The sequence below is a fragment of the Pundamilia nyererei genome, unplaced genomic scaffold (assembly GCF_000239375.1).
Source record: "Pundamilia nyererei isolate P.nyererei 1_Seehausen unplaced genomic scaffold, PunNye1.0 scaffold00443, whole genome shotgun sequence".
Classification (NCBI taxonomy): domain Eukaryota; kingdom Metazoa; phylum Chordata; class Actinopteri; order Cichliformes; family Cichlidae; genus Pundamilia; species Pundamilia nyererei.
In genome coordinates this window covers 80,117-99,806 of record NW_005187844.1, presented here as the reverse complement: position 1 = coordinate 99,806, position 19,690 = coordinate 80,117, and the positions used below count along the sequence as shown (strand labels likewise).

Here is a 19,690-nt window from a genome sequence, read left to right as displayed (position 1 = left end):
ACACTCACACATTCACACCTAGTGGCAATTTGGATTATTCAATTAACCTATCCCCACAAGCTGCATGTCTTTGGACGGTGGGAGGAAGCCGGAGTACCCGGAGAGAACCCACGCAAACACGGGGAGAACATGCAAACTCCACACAGAAAGACCCCGGCCTGGTGTTGGAATTGAACTCAGGACCTTCTTGCTGTGCGGCAACAGTGCTAACCACCGTGCCACCGTGCTGCCTTGTAGTGCAGTTTACACAAATTGTTTTAAAAATGCACTCACCCTACAAACATTACTGATGAGTCAAGATCTGCACAAATTGACAGAAACACTGAAGCAGCTCCACATTTTATTCTTATTGTCAGGTATGTCCTATTTGTCAGGTGATAGAAAATAATGGTGATACAAGATCACAGGTGAAATTGGATGATGACTTATTGGTTCATTACTGTATTTGAAGCACATATGTGACTGCATGTATTTGGAATGTCTCACTGTTATTTATCAGGTGACAGAGGCAGCTCTGCCATGTTGTAGCTCAGACAGAGGTGAAGATGCGAGGTCACAGGCGACTGACCGATGATTTGGTGCTATAGATTAACTAGTATTTATTATCATGACAATTGTTAGGCTGCTGAAGTAAATTGATTTATTAGTGTATATTTGACAAAGAATCTGAATTGACATGTCTCACTTTTTATATGGCACGAATCAATGTGTTATTTTATCAGGTGGCAATATGTCCTAGTGCAGTCAGAGGGGAAGAGCCAGGGCCAAAGGTGAGGTACATGTTGGGCGACCGTGGCTCAGGGGGTTGGAAATCGCATCTGTGACCAGAAGGTCGCCGGTTCGATCCCTGGGCTCTCTGTCCTGGTCATTGTGTCCTTGGGCAAGACACTTTACCCTACTTACCTACTGGTGTTGGCCAGAGGGGCCGATGGCGCGATATGGCAGCCTCACTTCTGTCAGTCTGCCCCAGGGCAGCTGTGGCTACAACTGTAGCTGCCTCCACCAGTGTATGAATGTGAGAGTGAATGAATAGTATTGTAGAATGGTATTGTAAAGCGCTTTGGGTGCCTTGAAAAGCGCTATATAAATCCAATCCATTATTATTACATCAAGCACATAGTAATAATTTTAGGATAAAGGATAAAACGCATGTACTGAGGCTAAAAGAAGCTTCAGTGCTCTCAGAAGACTAAAAAGATGGGTAAGGTCAACAATGACTCAAATGAGATTAAACAATGCTGCTGTATGTCCACCAGGAGACACTGGACAGTATAGATGTAAAACCAATATGCCAGCAGTTTATCTCAGTTAACGAGAGGAGAAGGCATGTGTTTGGCTCCTTCACATAGCGGACATTGAGTTGTGGTGTGGGACACCAGTAGTCCATGTCTGTTGCTGTAACAGTAGTTCATGTTTAGAATAAAACATCTCAGCTCACTGATCTGATCGGGGCAATGGTGCCTAAAATGTTGCATAATTTTGCTGAGAGATCTTTTACTTTGTGGTAATCTTAGATGAGTAGTTTTAAGGACAAAAACCACCAGGTCATTCAGTGTTCCCTTAGTGCTAATGTATCAGAGATGTTGGTGCAGTATAACTGAAGTAATGTTGTTAAGTCCTTAAAGTCATATTCTTTTATTGTCATGACTGTATTTGAAGCCATTTTTATTTTTGTATGATACCTGATTTATATGGAATATGACTGAAGTAAACTAAAGTCTAAAATACTTAGTCAGCCATTTGTTTAATAGTAATTTAACATTATCTAATTCACATATAAAACCATGAATTGTAATTTTAAATGGTTTAAAAGCATGTAGAATAGGATATGTAGGCAAGTATATTTCTCCTTTTTTTTATCAAGAACCAAAGAGAAAAAGGGAAAAAAAAGAAACAAGGCACTGTTCGATGGTTGAATCATCTGTCCCCACCAATGCCAAAATCAAATCTACGCCCTTGCATAGGGGAATTGCAGTAAATGTAGTAGTAAATAAAGTATTTTTTTTAATTTACTGAAAATAAGTATGTCATCATTTTCAAAATTCAATGTAGTGTGCATTTCCTTGGCAATGCAAGAAAATGTTTTCTAAAGATCTCTTTCCACCTAAGTGCCACCTAAGGTGAGAGCCTTATATTTTCTTGTGAACTGTAAATCATAGGATTTATATAACCAGTGACTGGCATGTATTTTCAAAGAAATACAGGTAGATTAAGAATAGTCTTCTGATTTTCAAAGCAACAGTTTTTAAAAATTAACCTTATTTATAAAATGTGTAATATTGCTAAGAGCTTGGATTTTTCACAATACCTGCTGATGTAGCACAGTTATTATGAAATTTCTATTATGCCCATCCCACATTACTGTCCATGCCCTGGTGGGTGTGGATCAAAAAGTGATGAAAGGGGTTGACATAGGCTTCTATATAAAATCAAGGAGCCATGAATACAAATAAAAAAGAATGAGGCAGTTATGGGGGGCTTTCTTGTCAGATATTTGCTCATGTTTATCTGTCTGTTAATGATTTTATTGTCTTCCTTTCTGGAGTCTTCCTTTCCACCTTCATCCTGTAAATTGCAAAAGAAATTTGATCTCAATGGCATACACAGGCCTGGGGATGTAATTCTGGGAGGGTTATTTGAAGTCCATTACAGTTCTGTATTCCCTGAGCGGACGTTCACCTCAGAGCCAGATCAGCCTAACTGCCGTGGGTAAGTCTCATCCATGTAGCTGACAAAATTCTCTCATTACTATTATTGCTTATAATTTAGTCACTCTTTTTCATTTTTTGTGTATTTTAGATTGGACACCCCTGGATTCAGACATGCCATGACCATGGCCTTTGCTATTGATGAGATAAACAAGAATTCGAAGATACTTCCTAATGTGACTCTGGGATACAGCCTTTATGACAATTGTGCTACACTTGAGATTGGGTTCAGTGCAGCATTGTCATTAGCCAGCGGTCAAGAGGAGCAATTTTGGCTTCTGGAGAATTGTTCAGGGACCCCTTCAGTTGTGGGGATTGTGGGTGATCCTTTCTCCACATTTTCTATTGCTGCCTCAAGTGTTCTTGGTTTATTCAAGCTTCCTATTGTGAGTTTCCCAATTCTACTTTTTTGTGTGCTTCTGATATACTGCATTTTAATTGATCTACATTGTTAAATAAAATAATCTGAATGTCCCTTGCAATTTGCACAATTGGATTTTATAATATATGCTTCTTGACAGGTGAGTTATTTTGCCACTTGCTCCTGTCTGAGTGATCGACAGAGGTTTCCATCCTTCTTTAGAACAATCCCAAGTGATGCTTTCCAGGTAGAAAGTTGCACAATAAGAATTAAGTTTTTATCTGAGGTTAATTACTGACAGAAAACTTAGACATGAGCCAAACCAGTCAAAGAAATACTTTTTGCAAAATTTTGCATATTTGCAAAAAGTATTTCTTTAAATAAAAATACAATGTATTTAGGTAAAAAGTGTTATCATGAGAAGTTAACTTTTATTTAATGTTATTTTTTAAACTTTCATTAAATAAACTTTTTGATATTAGACATGAACAAGCAAATTTTCACTAAAAGAATATTTACACATGTACACTAACAACTTCAATCTCTTTTCATGTAGGTCCGTGCTATGATTCAGATTCTAAAACACTTTGGCTGGACATGGGTAGGTCTGCTAGTCAGTGATGATGATTATGGCCTCCATGTTTCCAGATCCTTCAAGTCTGACTTTCTTCAATTAAGTGGAGGTTGTTTGGCCTACTCAGAGATTTTACCTTGGGAAGATCATCCAAATGAATATAAGAAAATTGTGGATCTGATGGCCAGATCCACAGCTCGTGTTGTCATTGTGTTTGCACATCAAATACACCTGATTCATCTCATGACAGAGGTTAGGGAAAATATCATAAAACACATTGCAGGTAATGTATTACAAGAGAGTAAAAACATAACTGCAATGCAATCCACAGGTGGTGAAACAAAATGTGACAGGCTTGCAGTGGATTGCCAGTGAAGCTTGGACAGTAGTTGGTGGACTCCATACCCCTGAATTTATGCCATTCCTTGGTGGAACACTAGGCATTGCCATCCGACGAGGAGAAATACCAGGCTTTAGAGACTACTTGTTAAAAATTAATCCCGCAGAACAGAATAGTGCAAACAACATGGTGAGAGGGTAACTTAATAAACTTCAAGTCAAATTTTCTGTAGGTTATTTTTGTTGACCTGTTTTTGTTTCTCTGGTTGTTGTGCATTTTAGGTGAAGCAGTTTTGGGAAGATACATTTCACTGTAGATTTTCAGCAGACTGGTTGGAAGATGGTGGGACACTTTGCACTGGAGAAGAAGAGCTTAGGAATGCTGAGACTGAACTTTTGGATGTGACTGAACTCAGGCCTGAGTATAATATTTATAAAGCTGTGTATGCTCTTGCACATGCCCTTGATGACATGCTGCACTGTGTTCCAGGGAGAGGACCTTTTATTGGGCACAGCTGTGCCACTTTGCAAAAATTAGAGCCATGGCAGGTTTGATGTCATTTTATACTCCAGTCATTCATATTTTACCAAAACTTTATGGAAGAAAGATAATTGTGTAGCAACTAATAATATAGTTTCATGTCTCGCTGCTTTAAAGAGACAATAGCAAGAAGTTTTATTATTAATTACTGTATGATTGTACATTGATGAACTAAGTAATAGACTTAATTCCAGGTTGCTCCAATAATTGGTGTATAAAAGAAGAAAAAAGTTCATAAGCCTTTATCTATCACTTTTATAGCTGATGTATTACTTGGAAAAAGTCAATTTCACAACTCCATTTGGTGATCAAGTATTTTTTGACGAGAATGGTGATGCCTTACCTATCTATGATATCATGAACTGGCTGTGGCTCCCTGATGGAAGCACTAAAGTTCAGAATGTGGGTGAGGTTAAGATGTCAGTTTTCAAAGGTGAAGAAGTCACACTTGATGAAAACAAAATCTTCTGGAACTTTAAATCAAAAGAGGTAAATTTTCCTATTCATACAATTTGCTTTCAAACAAAAGGATAGTAGAGTACACAATACAAGTATAATTGGTGTTAAATAACTTTTTAAAAATAATAATTTTTACCCTTAAGCCAACTACATCAGTTTGCAGTAATAACTGCCCTCCAGGAACACATATAGCAAGGAAGCGGGGAAAGCCTGTGTGTTGCTATGACTGCATCCCTTGCTCTGAGGGAAAGATCAGCAATAACACTGGTTTGTATCATTTGACATTATAATGCATGAGATGTGTGATGTTTCTTTGTGTTTAGCAGTGTACGGTCCTATGGTGGCTTTTATTAACACCAAGTCAAATTTATTGTGAGAGTGGTTTCCAGTTACACATCAATGAAAATATTACTAGATGAAAATACTGACTGTCCATTTTATTGTACAAGACACTCATAATATGACAAAACAGTGTGAAACCAAATGAAGAAATCAATCTCAATTCTTCCCATTTTTTTAGATTCCTTAGAGTGCACCAGTTGTCCAGAGGACTTCTGGTCAAGCCCCCAGAGAGATCACTGTGTTCTTAAGAGAACAGAGTTCCTCTCCTACCATGAGCCCCTGGGAATCTGCTTGACAACCACCTCACTGTTGGGCACATTTATCTGTACTGTTGTTCTAGGAATTTTCACATATCATCGCAGCACACCTATGGTGCGTGCAAACAATTCAGAATTGAGCTTTCTGCTTTTAGTGTCACTTAAGCTGTGTTTCCTTTGTTCACTGTTATTCATCGGAAGACCCAGACTTTGGACATGCCAACTGAGACATGCAGCATTTGGGATCAGCTTTGTGCTTTGTGTCTCATGTATCCTGGTGAAAACTATGGTTGTTTTGGCTGTGTTCAAAGCCTCCAAGCCAGGAGGGGGAACCAATCTTAAGTGGTTTGGTGCTATGCAGCAGAGAGGGACAGTTCTGGTTCTTACTTCCATTCAAGCTGCAATCTGCACTGCCTGGCTTGTCTCTTCCTCTCCAACTCCACATAAAAACACCCAATACTACAATGACAAAGTGGTGTATGAGTGTGCTGTTGGGTCTACAATTGGCTTTGGAGTGTTACTGGGTTACATTGGTGTGCTGGCTTTCCTTAGCTTTCTGCTAGCATTTCTAGCCAGGAATCTTCCAGATAATTTCAATGAGGCCAAATTCATCACATTCAGCATGCTGATCTTCTGTGCCGTGTGGGCGGCCTTTGTCCCTGCTTATGTAAATTCTCCTGGAAAATATGCAGATGCAGTAGAAGTATTTGCCATCTTGGCCTCAAGTTTCGGGCTATTGGTGGCACTGTTTGGACCCAAATGTTACATAATTCTGCTGAAACCAGAGCGAAACACAAAGAAGGCAATCATGGGTCGAGAGACCACCAAGCCATAAAACCAACATCTGTAGGATAATGACCAAAAATATATTCATATTAATGCAGCCATAATTTGTCCTTTAAATGTTTTTATACAGTTTTACACATTAGTATTGTTTATTTGTACTTTATTTGTACTATAACAAGTACCCATGCATATCTCCCACATCATTGAAAACGTCTCTGAATATCTCTCAGTGCACAACATTATTGGCGCTGTGTGTCAATTTTGGCTGCTCCTTAGCTTGTTATGTAAACATCTACAATCTTCATGGTCAGAATTCTTCTAATGAATTCCACCCATGATTCTTTAAGTGCAGTGACCTCTTGTTTTACGTCTCTAATGATATTATAATAGTTAACTGGTTGAATACTTCACAGCTTTTATCAAGCCCACTTATTATGGTCTACATCTATATATATCGATATAGATGACAGATATATATCTGTCAGTATAGGCTTTTCAAAGAAGAGAACCTATTGTCACAGAATTCACATATGCTTTGATTTTAGAAAAAGATGACTATATCAAAACGTGACTCATTTTCACCATTTTAAATGTAAATTTTCAGCAATGAAAAATGTTAATTTTAAATGAGGACATATCAACTTGAATGATTCCATTGCCACAGGAATGGTATTTACTTAGAATAACCCCTTTCTTTCTTAAGATATGGTTAGTCAGAGCACTCAGAGAGCACAACTCTCCGTGAAGGCCAAGGTCTATGCTAAAACTTTGTTTTATGTTGTTTTTATTTTGCTGGTGTCTGACCTTTGACCTATGATTTGAATGATTACATATTAAATAGTTACATTTCTTTACCACAGAACTGGTTTGTTGGTATATTTGGCTTGTATATTGATATTTTAAGATATATTTATGCAGTGGGTAAATTTGCAAAACATTGTGGCATCATTGTGATACATTGGGTGTTGTATTTAAAAGTGTGTAAAGTTTTTTTTTATCTGTGAAAAAAATTTCAAGAAACTCATTGTTTTCTTGAAAGTTTTTTCAAGGTCAATTCTATCCTCGGACTCTAACAATGAAGAGTGAAGTCATGTCCCCCAATGCCTAGTATATCATTGTTAAGTTTGAAAATGTCCCTAAAAACTGACTGACAGACAAGCAAATGGAACCAGTTACATATCCCTTCCTGATAATTAAACCAAATATCGATCTGTCTAATGATAAAGGAAAATGGGCTGGTTCTTATATAGTTCTAATAGTGCTTTCCTACTCTGAGCACTCAAAGCTCAGAGTGGTACAGAGACACAACATGCCTCTTCCATCTAAAGTTCACATGCATACTCATTCATACTCCGGTGGATGCATCAGGGAGGAACTTGGGGTTAGTATATTGCCCAAGGGTATTTTGCAAGCATACTAAAACAGACAGGGATCAAATCAACCTTCCGATGAGTAGGTGATCTGCTCTACCTCCTAAGTGACATGCTCTACTAAAACAAATACCTGATAGTCAAACAGTCAAATATAGTGATAGCACCAGTACATATATGTAGGTTTATTCATACAAATAGGATATACTCAAACAAAAGACCCTGCTAGGCTATTTGTCATTAAACACATCAAAAATGTATTTGAATATTAAGCAAGATTGACATTCATTTTCCAAATCCAAAAGTACAAAATCTTTAAAGTACATTTTACAAAATATATGGTTCAGTGCTTTTATACATTTATTAATACAGCACAGCATTCAGACTATGTTTATATATTCATATTTATTTCAGTGTGGTGACATGTCTGCAGCCATACCCTTGAGAGTGCTGAAAAAAATTAAACAATGACGCAAAGCATGTTAAAGGGATAACACACCCCTCATATAAAGTAGAGAGACCTTATAAAAGAAACAATGATACTGAAGGTGGAGATCAGTTATGGGGGGCTTCCAGGTCACATATATTTTCACAGGTGTCTCTGTGGTCTTACTTTTTTTCCCTTTTTTCTTTTTATGCTTTGTGTCTTCTTCACTTTCTTTATCTTGTAAGTTAGAAAGAAAGTTTCATCTCAATGAAATGCACAAGCCTGGCGATGTGGTACTGGGTGGGTTGTTTGAGGTCCATTACACTTCTGTCTACCCAGAGAGAACATTTACCTCAGAGCCTCAACAGCCTCACTGCACTGGGTAAGTGTCACACAAATATGACATCAGCAGAGACATGTACAAATAATAACTATTCAAAATATTCATGACAGATCTAAATTATATACAAGATAACTTCTCTATCTTAGCGTACATATGTCAAAATATTAATTACACTTCTTATTTTGTATTAACATACACTCGTTTTAGGGTTCATTTTGTATATCTCTGCTTGTTTTCATGTTTGCAGATCTCTTTTAGTGAACAATACTGATGTAACGTTTGCTTGTTTGTTAGCTTTGATATTGTAGGGTTCAGGAATGCAATGACTATGGTATTTGCTATTGAAGAGATCAACAAGAATTTAAATTTGCTACCTAATGTGACTCTTGGATACAGTCTTTATGACAACTGTGGTGCCCTTGTTGTTGCACTCAGCGGTGCCTTATCACTAGCCAGTGGCCAGGAGGAGCAGTTTCTGCTTCAGGAGAACTGTTCAGGGATCCCTCCAGTCCTTGGGCTTGTTGGTGATCACTACTCAACATTTTCTATTGCTATTTCCAGTGTGCTAAGTTTATACAATATACCTATTGTAAGTTTTAAGTTTCATATTTTTATGCTTGCACTGTGCGTTTCATTTAAGTGTAGTATTGATCCCCTGCGGTACATTTTGGCGGTACTTATAATAGCATTTGGACTGGCTTTTACTTGTATGATGTGTTAATATGTCTCTTGTATATTTGTAATAGGTGAGTTATTTTGCCACATGCTCCTGCCTCAGTGATCGTCAGCGTTTTCCAACTTTTTTCAGAACCATCCCAAGTGATGCTTTCCAGGTAAAACATAATTACCAAGTTAAATGAAATATACCATAGTTTCAGGAAAGGACTTTGAAATTATTTCTAATGACTTTGATGTATTTAATGAATAAGATAAATTATAGAGGTTGCATTAATTGGTTTCAGATGTATATTTATAATTTTTTTAAAATAATACACTCATCTCATATCCACTTAGGTGCGTGCTATGATTCAGATTCTAAAACACTTTGGCTGGACTTGGATAGGTCTTCTAGTCAGTGATGATGATTACGGACTCCATGTTGCCCAATCCTTCCAATCTGACCTGGCTAAATCTGGTGATGGTTGTCTGGCCTACTTGGAGATTTTGCCCTGGGACAGTGACCCAAGTGAACTGAAGAGGATTGTACATTTGATAAAGACATCAACAGCTCGTGTGGTCATAGTGTTTGCACATGAGATACACTTGATTCAACTAATGGAAGAGGTTGGAAATAAAAAAATGTTCACATAGATAATTTTTATTGCAGCATTGTACTTTATTTGTCTAGACAAAAATGACTGCCATTGAAGGTAAAATAGGTATTCTAATAATTAGATTAAACTGATAACATTAAAAAGCAGAAACATCACAATGAAACTTAATCAGTTTTATGTTATCAAAATGCCCCAAATGTGCAAGAAAAATAAACATTGTTTATTTAACTAACTTCATATCAATAACTTGATAACTTAATAGCTATAGTGAGAACCTACATAAATTTTGTATTCTAAATTTATTATCATAGGTAGCGAAGCAGAATGTGATAGGTCGCCAATGGATTGCAAGTGAAACATGGACAACAGCATCAGTGCTCCAAACAGCCCACCTCACTCCGTACCTGCGTGGCACATTGGGCATTGCCATCCGCAGAGGCGAATTACCAGGGCTGAGGGAATTCCTGTTAAAAATACACCCAGACCAAAGTGACAATGGAAGATACAACAATAATTTGGTAATAATTCTGAAATAAATATAATTTGAAAGTATATCTAAAATGAATGAGAATGAGACATGAAATAAATAAATATTTTCTATTATCTCTCAATACTTTTATTCCATTACAGGTAAATCAGTTTTGGGAATTCACATTTCAGTGCAGATTTGCACCAGCTCCTGCAGGCTGGCTGGAAGGTGGAGGAGCGCTATGCACTGGGCAGGAGCATATTGAAAATGTGGACACTGAGTTTTTTGATCTTTCTAATCTCAGGCCTGACTACAATGTGTACAAGGCCGTGTATTCTCTCGCATATGCTCTTAATGACATGTTGCATTGCAAGCCAGGAACAGGACCCTTCAGAGGGCACAGCTGTGCTACTTTGCAAACAATGGAACCATGGCAGGTATGGTATCAATTTATACATTTTTGTTTGAAAAGCTACTGTGTCACTGAAGTTTTTGTTATTGAAAAAGGTCCATTATTCTATAAGGGCACTGATATGTTTGCAATGAATTTCCATTATTTTCTTTCCAAAATAAAAGAAATGGTAGAAGTAGTATTTTTTTTTAAATAATTAAGAAAAATTAGATGAAACAACATTCTGAATTACAGTCTACCTTGATGCTGTTCCTTCTTTTTTTCCATTAACCTTCATTAGCTCATACATTATTTACAAAATGTCAACTTCACCACTCCATTTGGTGATCAAGTATCCTTTGATGAAAATGGTGATGCATTGCCAATATATGATGTCATGAACTGGTTACACCTACCTGATGGACAAATTAAAGTTCAGAATGTTGGTGAGGTTAAAAGGTCAGGCTTTAAAAGTGAAGAACTCACCATTGATGAAGACAAAATGTTCTGGAATTTTGAATCAGGAAAGGTTATTTTTACTTTTCTAAATAACTTCTTTTAAAAAAAATACTGAGTGAAGTAGTGTATATTGAACCTTGTATGTAATCAGTTTGTCTTTCTCTAGCCACCCCGATCAGTGTGTAGTGAGAGCTGTCCTCCAGGCACCCGGATGGCTAGAAACAAAGGACAACCAGAGTGCTGTTTTACTTGCATTCCATGTTCAAAGGGAAAAATCAGCAAAAACAACAGTGGGTATTTGTAATTCAAGGATATTTTTATTTTAATTTTGAGAAATTATAAATAGTTATATACAATTGATATCATTGATTATATGCCTTCCTATTGTTGTCAGATTCCTTGGAGTGCACCAGTTGTCCAGAAGATTTTTGGTCAAACCCTCAGAATGACCACTGTGTTCCTAAGAAGACAGAGTTCCTCTCCTACCATGAGCCTCTTGGTATTTGTTTGACAACTGCCTCTTTGTTGGGCACATTTATCTGTGCAGTTGTTTTAGGGATCTTTTTCTATCATCGACGTACACCCATGGTACGTGCAAACAATTCAGAGCTGAGCTTCTTGCTCTTAGTATCACTGAAACTATGCTTCCTGTGTTCACTGTTATTCATCGGAAGACCCAGGGTATGGACATGCCAGCTGAGGCATGCAGCATTTGGCATCAGTTTTGTGCTTTGTGTCTCATGTATCCTGGTGAAAACTATGGTTGTTCTGGCTGTGTTCAAAGCCTCCAAGCCAGGAGGGGGAACCATTCTTAAGTGGTTTGGGTCGATGCAACAGAGAGGGACAGTTCTGGCTCTTACTTGTATTCAGGCAGGAATCTGTACTGCCTGGCTTGTCTCTTCCTCTCCAGCTCCACATAAAAACATGCAATACCAAAATGACAAGATAGTGTATGAGTGTGCTGTTGGGTCTACAATTGGCTTTGCAGTGTTACTGGGTTACATTGGTGTGCTGGCTGTCCTTAGCTTTTTGCTAGCATTTCTAGCCAGGAATCTTCCAGATAATTTCAATGAGGCCCGACTCATCACATTCAGCATGCTAAGTTTCTGTGCCGTGTGGGTGGCCTTTGTCCCTGCTTATGTCAACTCTCCAGGTAAATATGCAGATGCAGTGGAAGTATTTGCCATTTTGGCTTCAAGTTTCGGGCTATTGGTGGCACTGTTTGGACCCAAATGTTACATAATTCTGCTGAAACCAGAGAGAAACACAAAGAAGGCAATCATGGGTCGGCTCACTATAAATGAATAGAATTAATATAATTTGGGTTATTTAAATTAATCACTTAATCGGTTGAATTCATTTCACATTTTGTCTCCAACAGTAATAATTTAGGGTCGCTAAAATCTTAAATCTTTTATCAAACAATAGTATGGCTAATAGATTTTTTTTAAGAGCATTATCATGGCAAAATGTTATCTTAGAGAAATTGTAACTTGCTGGATTGTTCGCCTCACCAGATCTTTTCTCCCCTCAAGTTGAAACTTTTGGATCTCAACCAAAAGAATGCACAAGAAATGAAGTTACAAATTCTAACATTCAAAGGAGTTGCAGAAGATGATTTTTTGTGAATTCATCCTTAAAGGCTACCTGAGAAAACAAACAAACAAAACAAAAACAAACAAAAAAAATGAATGCTGCCATTGTAAAAAACTGACCTAATTTGAGCTCCTGCTCCTGAAAGCAATGGGCAGACACACACAGACACAGAAACAGAGACAGGGGCAAACAGAAAACAGAAACTGACCATTTGCCTTAAATGTGTTGTAACATTTTGGTTGTCCTCAGTATTTTAATCTTAATATGGGTGTATTGTTTCTCACAATAAATCGATGTGATAAAATCTGTTTCTGCCTAGAGAACATGAATGTAAAGGGTGAAATTCATATTGAGGTTAACAATTAATTAAAGCTTCTGTGGTTGGGTGTTTGTGTGTGTCTGTGCCTGTTGACAAATTTAGGTAGGGATACTATTAAAAAAGCAATAATACATATGCTTTTTTCTTTGTTGGGCCAAATTAGTAGGAGTTTCAGGGAGTGTAGAACACTGTCTAAACACCTAGATAAACCAGATCCAATAAAAATGCAGAGTCACAGACTAAACATCTACTGAATCTTAATCTATTCTTCACAGATATTCTGATGAAAACGTCAAATAAACAATTTTAAAAAAATACAAAAATAGTTAGCATCTGCACTCCTAACTCAAATTAACAATAAGTGGTACCATTACGTCGTGAATTAACCTGTCAATAAAATACTTCAGGTTTAATATCTAACATATCATGTAAAATAAACTAACTTTAGCCAATACTTCCATGAAGCTTCAATGCAGATGAAAGCAAATTGTGTTCAGCACATACTTGACATGGCTGCTATGCTAATTCTCAAAACAGGAAGTGATGTCATCATATTATACTCGGACAAGTTAAATGATCCACCCCCACCCCTTTTTTTACACAGAGTATAGCCTTTAAAGAATACAATTATCAAATTTGTTTAAAGTATCTTGGGTCTTATTCACAGCTAACTGAAAAGTATATGAATATATGAAACCAGAGGAATTGTACTTAAATCTTATGCATTCAGCTCTTCCTACGTCACGGTTTCCTTCAAAATATGTCTTTGCAAAAATTGCGTAAAAAGCATTTGCAGCAAAAAAAACACAATATTCCAGAAACACGCTTTGCCAACTGATCAGCTGTTCATAACACTTCCTACGTTGGAATAAACGTCACCACAATCTATCTGATGTTCGCCATTACCTGCCCGAAAACGGAAGGGACGTCATTTTCGCGGAAAACAAAGCTATGCTGCTGTTTTTAAAATTAATGTTTGAGTTTATGCCTTTCTGTATAGTCTCTGGGAAACTTAGAACTCAAATTACATTGTTGGAAATTGTTTATTTTGATGCACATGCTGTTTTTTTTGGGGGGGGGGTTTGCATATTCGCATTGTAGGATTTATTTTCGTTTTTCCTCCAGTATATAAAAATTGTTGTATCTCAAAAAATAAAACTATAAAGACATTCAAAATGAATTTCCTGTGGTTGGAAACTATTTTGTGCAACTTATTTGCATTTACAGTTTTGAGGGATAGACCTCTGAAATTTCTCTAACTAGAAATATATGTTGTTAAAAAACAAAATCAATTTTCAAATTTTTTGTAGTTTATTGCACATTTTTGCAATTTATGTAGTTAGTATGGACTTAATGCATACATATTATTAAAATTTGGAATATAATGTTTGTATTGATGTATATCAACTTGCGGACTTGGTTCTATGGTAGGTCTTAAAGGGTTAATATAGAAGGTTCTTGTGCATTTATTCAGATTATGGTCTTGAATTTATTTATTTATTCATTTGCTCACTGTATGTCTCAATGATTTAACCGCAAGAATATTTCTCCCCCCCTTTTACTGCACTTGATAAATATGAAAAAAACCCACAAAAATTATGTTTAACTTTCTAACTCTCTAACCTGCATAGTCACAAGTGAGTGTATGTTCAGTCATAGCATCTGCATCAATAAAAACTGATCTCAAATGAAATGTATTATAGGCCTGCCCATCTGCTGTCTGCTCTGATAGGTTATTTACAGTACTGCATGTCAATAAGAAGAAATTGCAACGCCATGAAACCTGACTGGGCTGAGAAAAGGGGAAAAGCAGATAATAGTTATGTTGTCACTTGTACACGCCAATTTGCTCTTGTTCATTTTGATGTATTGTTACTTTTCTTTTACTGCAGCCTCTTCTCTGTCTTCGTCCTCCTGCCACTCACGTGGACAGTTTCATCTAAATAGCATGCAAAAAAGTGGAGATCTGATCCTAGGAGGACTGTTTGAAGTTCACTTCTTTTCAATCTTCCCTGACCTGTCATTTACCTCAGAGCCACAACAGCCTACTTGCCATGGGTAAGTATGACAGTGAAACAGCACAAAAGACTTTGGGAAATCACTGCCAACAGTGGCATTAAGAACAAATACACACATCTTGCAATATGAACTTTCTTTATTTTTGTCATTTAGCATGTTACTTTAGTTGTTTCTGTTCTTTTCATTTGAGTAGTTGCAAAACGTGTATGGTTGCAAAATGTTTTCCAGGTATACTGCTATATTTTTCAATAGCAGACTGTGTTTTTTTGTTAGTTTTGATGTTCTAGGATTTAGGCAGGCAAAAACCATGGCCTTTGCAATTGATGAAATCAACAGAAACTCCAACCTATTGCCTAATGTGACTCTGGGATTCACTCTTTATGATAACTGCGTTGAACTTGGAATTGGATTCCGTGCAGCACTGTCATTAGCCAGTGGTCAAGAGGATCAAATAATATTACATAATACATGTGTTGGAAATCCTCCAGTCATAGGGATTGTGGGTGATTCATCCTCTACACGCTCAATTGCCATCTCCACTGTCTTAGGTTTGTACAGCATACCTATGGTAAGTTTCCAGTTTAACCATGAAATATTATTTTTGGTTATATTTAATATAAATATATAGACCTAATTGTAAATTTAATGACCAGATTGAAGCTTAAAAAAATGTAAGGAGGCAGTCAAGGCTTTGAATATTTCTACAATATACAGTCTGTATCTTTCACAGGTGAGTTATTTTGCCACATGTTCCTGCCTGAGTGACCGTAAAAAGTATCCATCCTTCTTTAGGACGATCCCAAGTGATGCTTTCCAGGTGAAAATCGATCAGCACAATTATAAACAGTCATCAGTAACTAATGAATAACTAAGTTTTGTCTTGTCTATGCATTCATGTTTTAATCTGTATTCACTTAGGTCCATGCTTTGATTCAGATTTTAAAACATTTTGGCTGGACTTGGGCAGGTCTGCTTGTCAGTGATGATGACTATGGACTCCATGCAGCAAGATCCTTCCAGTCTGAGTTAAGTCAGTCTGGTGAAGGTTGCCTGGCTTACACTGAAATTTTGTCCTTGCACAAAGAAACAGATGAACTCAGGAGGATTGTAAATGTGATGAAAAAATCCACAGCTCGAGTTGTCATTGTATTTGCACATGAGAGTCACATGATAAACCTTATGGAAGAGGTTTGAATTCAAAAGTTTTAAATTTTTACTAGCTATGTAGATTTGCATCACTACACTGTGTAACAGATGCATTATGTCTTTATATATTGATTGAGAAGAGAAAACTAGTAATAAAGAATTCATAATGTTACTAAATTAGTTGCTACTTACAATATGAGTTTGTACATTTGGTCAAACATAATGCACAGGTCGTGAGGCAAAATGTAACAGGCCTACAGTGGATGGCCAGTGAAGCCTGGACAACTGCTGTTGTGCTCCAAACACCTCACCTCATGCCATACCTGGGTGGTACACTGGGCATCGCTATTCGTCGAGGAGAAATAACAGGGCTCAGGGAATTCCTGTTACAAATACGTCCTGACTTGCATCACAACAATAGCTATGGAAATAGCATGGTGAGGGTTAAACTATTTACAGTGGTATTTGCAGGAATTGCATATTTTATTATGTATAACATCTAAAATAGTTTTCATAATATTTCAGGTGAATCAATTTTGGGAATTCACATTTAAGTGCAGATTTGAACCAGCTCCAGCAGGCTGGGTGGAAGGGGGTGGTATATTATGCACTGGACAGGAAGATTTGGAAAATGTGAACAATGAGTTCTTGGACGTTTCCGACCTCCGGCCTGAGTATAATGTGTACAAAGCTGTTTATGCTCTGGCATATTCCCTTGATGAGATGCTGCAATGCAAGCCTGGAAGAGGACCTTTCAGTGGGAACAGCTGTGCCACATTACAAACACTGGAGCCATGGCAGGTGTGATATCAGGTTACACTTTTTGTCTAAATTGATTGTTCTGTAATTACATTTAGAAAAGAATTTACCCTGTAAGGCAAAATGCAGTGCTATAAAATTAACTATGAAAAAGCTGGATTGAGGATTATATTTTCTCCTGAGCAAAAGTATTGGTTACTGTAATTAGATCAGAGATAAGTATGTCGCATTACTATAGGCCTTGTTTAAAAGCAATGAATTCCTATATTCAAATTTAATAAGATAAGATAAGATAAGATAACCTTTATTAGTCCCACACGTGGGAAATTTGTTTTGTCACAGCAGGAAGTGGACAGTGCAAAAGTTATGACGCAAAAATTAGAATACAATAAGAATAAATACAGTACACAGCTGTACAGAATAGAATAAAATAAAATACTATATACAGTAGAATAAAATAGAATAAAAATATACAATGAGATAAAAATAGAATACAAATGCTATATACAACTGAGTAAAAATACAACGATGCCAGAAAAGATTATTGCACTTAGTGTTATTGCACATGTGTGGATGTGTGTGTTTGTTCAGTTAAAGTCTTTGTTGTGGAGTCTGACAGCAGTGGGGAGGAAAGACCTGCGAAATCTCTCCGTCCCACACCGTGGGTGCCGCAGTCTCCCACTGAAGGAGCTGCTCAGTGCTGTCACAGTCTGCTGCATGGGGTGGGAGATGTTGTCCAACAGGGATGACAGCTTAGCCGCCATTCTCCTGTCACTCACCACCTCCACTGGGTCCAGAGGGCATCCAAGAACAGAGCTGGCCCTTCGGATCACCCTGTTCAGTCTCTTCCTGTCCCCAGCAGAGATGCTGCCAATAGCTCTAATATTTGACTACTGAACAGCAGGGCCACAGTTTACATTGTTAAAAGTAATTTAATTCTTATACATCTGTTTTTAACAGCTTGTTTATTACTTGGAAAGGGTAAACTTCACCACTGCATTTGGTGATCAAGTGTCATTTGATGAGAATGGTGATGTGGTGCCAATTTATGATGTGATGAACTGGTTGTGGCTCCCTGATGGAAGCACTAAAGTTCAGAATGTTGGTGAAGTTAAGAGGTCAGCTTTCAAAGGTGAAGAACTCATACTTGATGAAGATAAAATCTTCTGGAACTTTGAATCCAAAAAGGTTTAAAATGGTTTTTCTATCCTTTTATCTTTTCCCATATGTATATTTTTCATTTTTCTCATGTGCACAATATATGTAATTCTAGCAAGTAATATTAATTTCGTCTAACAGCCAGGTCGATCAGTATGTAGTGAGAGCTGTCCTCCTGGTACCCACATGGTGAGACGGAAGGGAGAACCCAAATGCTGTTTCGACTGCATCCCTTGCTCTGAGGGAAAAATAAACAATAAGAGCAGTAAGTGCTTGTCTTTGCATATTTTATTTAATTTATATTAAATGTAAAATGCATTTCACCATCTTAGCTTTTATTGTCAGATTCCTTGGAGTGTACCAGTTGTCCAGAGGATTTTTGGTCAAACCATCAGCGTGACCACTGTGTTCCCAAGAAGACAGAGTTTCTCTCCTACGATGAGCCTCTGGGATTTTGTTTAACAGCAACCGCTTTGCTGGGAACAATTATATGTGCTGTTGTTATAGGGATCTTTTTCTACCATCGCAGAACACCTATAGTACTTGCCAACAATTCGGAACTCAGTTTCCAGCTATTGCTGTCACTTAAGTTATGTTTCCTGTGTTCACTGCTGTTCATTGGACGACCCAGGCTTTGGACATGCCAACTCAGGCATGCAGCATTTGGGATCAGCTTTGTGCTGTGTGTCTCATGCATCCTGGTAAAAACCATGGTTGTTCTGGCTGTTTTCAAAGCCTCCAAGCCAGGAGGGGGAGCCAGTCTGAAGTGGTTTGGTGCTATGCAGCAAAGAGGAACAATTCTGTTTCTTACATCTATTCAAGTAGTCATCTGCACTGCCTGGCTTGTTTCTGCTTCTCCTACTCCAAATAAAAGCACCCAATACCACAATGATAAGATCATTTATGAGTGTTCAGTTGGGTCTAGTGTTGGTTTTGGAGTGTTATTGGGTTATATTGGCATGCTGGCTTTCCTCAGTTTTTTAATTGCTTTCCTGGCAAGGAATCTCCCTGATAGTTTTAATGAGGCCAAGCTCATCACATTCAGCATGCTGATATTCTGTGCTGTGTGGGTGGCCTTCGTTCCTGCTTATATCAGCTCACCTGGAAACCATGCAGATGCAGTGGAGGTATTTGCCATCTTGGCCTCAAGCTTTGGCCTGTTGGTCGCACTGTTTGGGCCCAAATGTTACATCATCCTGTTGAGACCAGAGATGAACACAAAAAAAGTTATAATGGGCCGTGGCACTCGATCATAAAAAAACATTTTCCACATGCAATAGAAAAATACATATGGTGAATACACATTTATATAAATATATTAAATAAAATATAAAAGTGAGAACATATAAAGAAAGTTTGGATTTCTCCTTTACTGTGTATGCTAGAATGTGCAAGCATTGACTCTGTGACACTACATTGTTAAATTTAACTTTAGACATAATTTAGCTATATCTGTCAGGGTTCCTGGGTCATGTTTGTTCATGTTCTGTTTATTTTCCACATGTTCATGTTCCCTGTTTTACCGTGCCAGCTTTATCTATGTACATCATGTCTAGTTCTACTTCAAGTTCAAGGTTCAAGTTCAAGTTCAAG

The 19,690-nt window shown here is 37.4% G+C and overlaps 3 protein-coding genes across 3 annotated transcripts; all 3 read left to right on the top strand.

Annotated features, from left to right (window-relative positions):
- Positions 1-1,222: 1,222 nt before the first annotated feature.
- Positions 1,223-6,416, top strand: LOC102207770 (extracellular calcium-sensing receptor-like). The gene is made up of 10 exons (XM_005753612.1): positions 1,223-1,243; positions 2,546-2,709; positions 2,800-3,094; positions 3,230-3,316; positions 3,626-3,895; positions 3,975-4,172; positions 4,265-4,531; positions 4,785-5,012; positions 5,126-5,249; positions 5,503-6,416. The coding sequence occupies exons 1-10, from the start codon at positions 1,223-1,225 to the stop codon at positions 6,414-6,416; spliced, it is 2,568 nt and encodes an 855-aa protein (XP_005753669.1).
- Positions 6,417-8,382: 1,966 nt separating this feature from the next.
- LOC102207500 (extracellular calcium-sensing receptor-like) lies at positions 8,383-12,408 on the top strand. The gene is made up of 9 exons (XM_005753611.2): positions 8,383-8,546; positions 8,802-9,096; positions 9,254-9,340; positions 9,522-9,791; positions 10,093-10,299; positions 10,412-10,687; positions 10,943-11,170; positions 11,267-11,390; positions 11,495-12,408. Exons 1-9 carry the CDS (start codon positions 8,437-8,439, stop codon positions 12,406-12,408), a joined length of 2,511 nt encoding a protein of 836 aa, XP_005753668.2. The 5' UTR covers positions 8,383-8,436.
- Positions 12,409-13,020: 612 nt separating this feature from the next.
- LOC102207226 (extracellular calcium-sensing receptor-like) lies at positions 13,021-19,353 on the top strand. Its single transcript, XM_013916054.1, has 10 exons — positions 13,021-13,033; positions 14,908-15,073; positions 15,308-15,602; positions 15,765-15,851; positions 15,953-16,222; positions 16,411-16,623; positions 16,706-16,981; positions 17,900-18,127; positions 18,239-18,362; positions 18,443-19,353. The coding sequence occupies exons 1-10, from the start codon at positions 13,021-13,023 to the stop codon at positions 19,351-19,353; spliced, it is 2,583 nt and encodes an 860-aa protein (XP_013771508.1).
- The last annotated feature ends 337 nt before the right edge of the window (positions 19,354-19,690 follow it).

Coding starts and splice junctions, on each gene's coding strand:
- LOC102207770 (XM_005753612.1), top strand. CDS start 1,223: ATGAGATTAAACAATGCTGCT. Junction 3,896..3,974: donor TGATTCATCTCATGACAGAG/GTTAGGGAAAAT, acceptor TGCAATCCACAG/GTGGTGAAACAAAATGTGAC. Junction 5,250..5,502: donor AAAGATCAGCAATAACACTG/GTTTGTATCATT, acceptor CCATTTTTTTAG/ATTCCTTAGAGTGCACCAGT.
- LOC102207500 (XM_005753611.2), top strand. CDS start 8,437: ATGCACAAGCCTGGCGATGTGGTACTGGGTGGGTTGTTTGAGGTCCAT. Junction 9,341..9,521: donor TCCCAAGTGATGCTTTCCAG/GTAAAACATAAT, acceptor ATATCCACTTAG/GTGCGTGCTATGATTCAGAT. Junction 11,171..11,266: donor GGAATTTTGAATCAGGAAAG/GTTATTTTTACT, acceptor GTCTTTCTCTAG/CCACCCCGATCAGTGTGTAG.
- LOC102207226 (XM_013916054.1), top strand. Junction 15,074..15,307: donor CAACAGCCTACTTGCCATGG/GTAAGTATGACA, acceptor TTTTTTTGTTAG/TTTTGATGTTCTAGGATTTA. Junction 15,603..15,764: donor GTTTGTACAGCATACCTATG/GTAAGTTTCCAG, acceptor TATCTTTCACAG/GTGAGTTATTTTGCCACATG.